This window comes from Rhipicephalus sanguineus, chromosome 4 (genome assembly GCF_013339695.2).
Source record: "Rhipicephalus sanguineus isolate Rsan-2018 chromosome 4, BIME_Rsan_1.4, whole genome shotgun sequence".
Lineage (NCBI taxonomy): Eukaryota > Metazoa > Arthropoda > Arachnida > Ixodida > Ixodidae > Rhipicephalus > Rhipicephalus sanguineus.
The window spans coordinates 125302805-125308804 of NC_051179.1; the positions used below are offsets into that span (position 1 = coordinate 125302805).

The window sequence follows — 6000 nt, forward strand, 5'->3', positions numbered from 1 at the left end:
TTTCAAGCTTTCCGAAAAATTTCACATAAGGTTTACGGCACTGAAAAATTTTTTTCGCCAAAAATATTTCGGCGGGAGACTTCTGGCTTTGGATAGATAATCCTTGATTTTTTTTCGTTCAAATCGCAGATGGTCGAGCGCCAAGGCTGGGACAGTTGGCGTGGAATGACCCATTAATGGTTCTTTAGATGGCTGCTGGCATTACAGGAGGTCAAGAAACGTCAACACTTAACGTATCTTCTATATACACAGAGCCATCGCAGGATGATGCCCCCGAGTTCGTAGCGTCAGTCCCTGAACTGGATGGCGTTGAAATAGCTTACGTCAAAAAGCGCCAACGTCCCGCCAAGCGAGTAAAAGAGAGTCTGCGCTGCTTTGGAAGGGAAGCGCAATCAATTTTACGGCTTATTCGCAAGTTAGCGTTATGTAAACAGACTTGAGCTGAACGAAAATTCACTCCACTCCCAAATGTAGGCATGTGGACCTGTGTACAAAAAAACCTTTGCCGAAAAAATGAAGTTGATAACTTCATCGACCACCAGGTTATTGCGGACAACTAGCGTAGATTGGGAGAGTTGGATGCGCATTAAAACTTGTTACACGTACTATCGGCTCCGGATGAAACACCAGCGTGGTACCGTTCCCACCCTTATGATTAGGGATAGGTACGCTCTTGCGGTTTGCCCCTCGTGAGCCCGATTCATGCTTTCAATTGCGCCGTGCTGCCTAATCGGGTGTGCGTGCCTGTCAACGCTGATGACAAGAGGGCGCTCATTATAGAGCTCAGGGGCGGATCCAGGTGCCAATTTAGGGGGGGGGGGAGCGGTTCCTTCATCTGACCGGGGGGGGAGGGGGGAGGAGTGGTAGGGTAGGGATGAGGAGACAGACAGGCATCGCAGGCGGGGGGGGGGTGGGCTGACACAGGCTTTAGGGGGGGGGCGATCGCCCCTACCGCCCCCCCTCTGGATCCGCCACTGATACAGCTCGTAACGATTGGGGAACGCGCTCCGCTGTTCGTGTTTCATTTGTCACCGATAGTACAGCTTGGTAACAGCAGGATACATCGGCGAATGTTTCCACAAAGAGGAGAAAAAGAGCTCTTTCCCAGCATTATTTTGCCGCGCTGTAACAAGATTGAATATTTTGAGTTGAAAGCCTTAGATTCCTCATCAAACGCGAAAGTTGACCGTCGGCGTCCCGCGTCGACAGCGTCAACATGAGTGATGCAAAAAATTATCACATGTTGACGTCACTTTATGACGTCACCATGACATCACAGACCACCACAATTTGTGACGTCATAACGTCACGTCACATGGCGTCATCACATGACATCGTCGGTTTGCGTTGTCTCCACGATCGGTGGGCCGATCACGGAGGAAATGCAAAACCTGGTGATGTGTGGACAGCTTGCAATGCCTCCGATCCTTGAGGCAGTGCAAACCCACTTTATGAGGCATTATGAGGGGGGCGGGGGAGGAACAATATATCGACTGGAGAAAAAGAAGGCCGTTGCTTTCGCCTTCGAGTAATCTTAAGCAAATGCATAAGTCTTTTTAGAACAGTGATCGCACGGCGCCCTATCAGGAGGCGACCGTTGAGAGTGATCGGCACTACTGCAAATACTGCGTATTACGACTTTCCGATGCGAAAGCTTTCTTTTTATCTACGTTAGTATGGTTAGACTAATTCTTTCCGGCATATTTTTAGATGACTATGAACGAATCAGAAAACGTCGATTTATTAACGTAGGGTTAAAACACAACTCTACCAATATGTCATATCACCGTCGTGCATCCCCTTTTGACTCTTGCTCTCAACCTTCTTATTTCTTTCATAAATTTCAAGTACTTACGACGCGCTTGCGCGGCAGCTGCTGAAAACAAGCATTTCATGAAAGGTTGTTGCCTGTAACGACCATTTCATTTATCTGAATGACATCACAAGTCGGTTCTCATCTGCTTGAAACTCCGAACAAAGGAACTGAACCTATTGAGCAGGCTTGGCAACCGACCACGCGAAGCACGCGGTATACATATATTGCGCTTTAACACAGACACGCGATCCGAAGCACGAATGCTGAAGTCAGTGATCGAAAACGGGCCGGAAAGTCATTTTGAATGCGCCACGGCCATAGAACAGTAGCGAAAAGAAATCCTTGCCATACATGCAGATGTACACATTGATGGCCAGCAGACGACAGCAGGAGAAATCGTCACTGAACGTGCTCCTGATGGCAACTGCGCTCGATTTCGCGGGGCATTTTGCTTAAACATTCAGTACAAATTCGTTTATGAACTCGCCCACTAATGTTTCAATAACTCGAGCAGGACAGACTGGCCGGCAGCGTAGAGCAGCCTTCACGTAGCGAGCGCGCGCGCGAAGAGCGGCACCCGAGTCCTCTCTCTGACGTCACACGCGAGACTGTACCACTCAAAGATCTCGAGACGGATTGTAGGAGTGCACGGCGGCCGTTGGCAAAGGTGTAGCGACTCGAATTTTCCGCTTTCTTCTTTCTTTTCAAGGATTTCGTGTTCCATTACCTTTCTAACACAGACACCTAGAAGCCAGACTTCATTGTTATAACCGACAGCACTGCATGGGGTCAATGTACTACAGTACATACAAAAGTTGACGGTGCAGCAGCTTTTCATTGTCCAAACCGATATATCGTTAAAATCGGTATTGCTATGAGTGGGTTCGACTGTATAAGTGTTGTTGCTAATAAAACGTGAAGGTCACTGCGCCAGTAGCCCGGCTACTCGACACGAGATTATTACTGGGGTTGGGGGCCACGTTTTAGCAGTGCGGAAAACCATATCGCTTGTGACTCATTCATTGCACCTCCGACGATCTCCCCGTGACACTAATAGTCGCAGAAATCCATATCGCGTCTCCCGTGTATCCTGTGTCAGTAACGTAGCCAGAAATTTTTTTCGGGGAGGGGGGGGAGTTTCAACCATACTTTATGTATGCTCGTGAGTGCGTTTCTATGTGCGCGTGTAAATATACACATGCAAAATCGAGTTTTTTGTTGACGCCCCCCCCCCCCTGGCTTCGGAGTTCGGATTCGTACGGTCCATCCTTCAGCGCAGATCCGCTGCTACGCACAACAGCGGGCTGCACATGAATGCGCGACTTGGGCCTTCCGGCGTGGCTTATCGGTCGATCGCAGTCACATGTAGCGTGGCACATACCGCTGCCGCAGCTGCCTTTAATATTACGTCATCGCTCGCTTCACGCGCAGACAAACAATACACTGGGGATGCGCTTTTTCCATGCAGTACGCGAGAGCACAGGCGTTGAGCACTATTGTTCTACAAGACCTATTGAGTAGTGTGCTCTCCTGCGCTAACTGTGATCATGGAGTACGGCTTGCTTGAGCAATGTCGAACCCGGGGTTAGTTGATAGATTATTCAAAGCGAATAACCAGGCAAAACGAGGCATACAGAAATATAAGGCAAAGGCATGAAGTTGAGCAAACAAGCTAGGAAGTTCCTAGTCCCGGGTCGTCCCATCGTTCTTTCTTTGCTTTTTCTTTTTTGTTTCTGTGTATACGATGTGTTTTAGCTGGCTATTCACCTGTGACCTGTTCGCTTCCCGCGTCAGACTGTAATTAGCATATCATTTATGTTCACGAACTTCGGAACCACATCTTTTGCAAGCTGCTGCAGTGTAGTGCCTAGTATATTACTTGCGGTTCTGCATTCTCAACGACGCTGAAAGCATTGCTTACGTTTTCACAGAAAACCTAGAAAAACGCTGCTTCACACAATGCAGCGTTTATTTTTGTTTTCATCGAATACTATTTTCGAGGCTTCGAAATTTTATTCAACTAAACGTCACCACAGATTAAAATATCAGCCCGTCATTTGCCTATGAAATATTTTTTGTCCACCGAACTGATTACAACATTTACCTCCTCATTTACAGATCTTGCAGTGCCTGTTTAGATCGCAGAGTTGCAGGAAATATTCATTGAGAGACTAGTTACGTGTTCCTACATTAAATATGGCGTGCAAGCTGAAATCGCTGCCGCCAAGTTATTTATCAAATATAACTGACTACAATCGCATGATTGCGAAGTGCGGCGCTCCGCAGAACGCATCTACGATGTACAGATGCGGCGAGAAATACAGCTGCCCTATCGCTAACTATTTGCCAGGAACCGATTCTCATCGGGGCTTTGCCGCGTGACCATTTCAACGGGAAGGATGCGATACCGCTCTTTCACATGGTATGGTCTAGCTTTCTACACCGCCTCACTACTGCACGGGGCGGTTCCGCAGCGATCCGCTTGGTGGTACGCGTGATGTTTGACTACATATGTGCATTTATTACATGCGTAAACACGTTATATATAAAATGTCTAATATAAAAATGTTGCGTAATATTTGCAGTTTAAAGGTAAGTGTTCTAAATAGTTTACTTCTGAAATAGTTGCGTCAATCTTTCTAGCAAGGTACGTCCACCTTGGTCTATCACATTGCTATTGTGATGCAGGTGCAGGAACTTTTCTCGGAAGTGCTTAATACTGGGCGACTCGGTATTCCCTAGAAGTCTGAAAGAAACGAGTGCAATGCCGAGAACCGTGTCGTGCGCTTGTGTCGTGCGTTCTCGTCTCTGTGCCTTGTCTACCGCGCTTTCTAGCTAATCAGTAAATTCTGTTTGATTTTCCGAAAATAATTGATACACTAATTCATAACTCGTAGTTTTCTCGGAGTGTTGCTCGTTGTTTCGGTTTTGTTGTTTAGCTCATTTCTGTTTCGTAACAATTTCATATTTGGTTGCGTACCCACTCCTACCATGTCTTGTAAAACTGCAGTAGCATACAGATATTTTTTTTTAAAGAAGACACACTCGATTTTCGCAGTATATTCTGAATGTTCCCCAAAAGCGTGTAACTGATTCTTTCTTCATCGGAAGTCGCAAGTGGAAGGCGAAGCGCAACACGTCAGGCCCGTAGCCAGGAATTATTTTCTTTTTTTTTTTTTAGTGGGGGCACTTGCTGAAGGCCTTGACTATTTTATTTTAGAAAAACACCTATATTCAATATTTATTGTCGGTAAAACGCCCCTCTCCATCAGAATTTCAGGGAGGGGGGGTGCCCCTAGGGCACTCCCCCTGGCTACGGGCCTGATGTCAGCGCATCTGCAAACGCGGCATGAGACGTCGCATTGACGCATTCGTGCAAACATATTGCGCTGCAGTGTTTTCTATACATGTTGCATGTTAATCTAGGCGGCAACTAAGTACTGCAAGTGCCGTTTCTTCTTCTATATATATTGGTGCCAATATAACGATACATTATAATTTGTTTTAATCATTACGACCCCTCCCCCACCCTCTCACGCCTATTGTTTTGTTTTTACAATTCCTTAACAGGCTTTTTCAGGGACACCAGGGGTTCCTACGACAACTTAGTGCGCCTTATTGCGGGGCTGGCTGCCACCACTGCTCTACTTATCCTCCTTCTAAGGATACCAAGGAAAAAGCGCCGAACTTCTGTAAACATCCAATAAACATAAATTGTCGTGTCACAAGCAAATGAACAAACTTCAGTTGAGAGTCGCCGATAGTGTTTGTGTGATATTCATTGTTCTGTTCCTTTTCTCTGGTCCGTTTCAACGCGAACAAATCCTATCTTTCGGAAATCTGTACCTTCATTTTATTACGTTCGTAGTAGTAGTAGTAGTAGTAGTAGTAGTAGTAGTAGTAGTAGTACTAGTGTAGTAGTAGTAGTGTTAGTAGTAGTAATAGTAAAACACATTATTCCTTGTTCTTGCGTCTAAAATCTTAGGGGTTGGAGCCCTCAGTCTAGGGCTCCTTTTGCTGCTGCAATCCGGCTAACCCGATCAATCAGTCTTCACTGGTCGTCCAGGGCTGAGCTGGACAGAGCGGCCTCCCACTGGGATGGGGAAGAATTGGGTGCTCGAGGTAGGCCGAGTAGTTAGGACATTTCCACGTGGAATGATAAGGGTTTGGGCGTCCCCCATAGA

The 6000-nt window shown here is 46.6% G+C and overlaps 1 protein-coding gene across 2 annotated transcripts in view; it reads left to right on the top strand.

The window, feature by feature from the left end:
- Positions 1–5557, top strand: part of LOC119390641 (uncharacterized) — a 124373-nt gene extending 118816 nt beyond the window's left edge. For both annotated transcript variants that reach the window (XM_037658250.2, XM_049414905.1), the window contains one exon: positions 5387–5557. In XM_037658250.2, the coding sequence (XP_037514178.2) occupies positions 5387–5523 (137 nt within the window). In that variant the 3' untranslated portion in view covers positions 5524–5557. The remainder of the gene's footprint in view (positions 1–5386) is intronic.
- Positions 5558–6000: the final 443 nt, after the last annotated feature.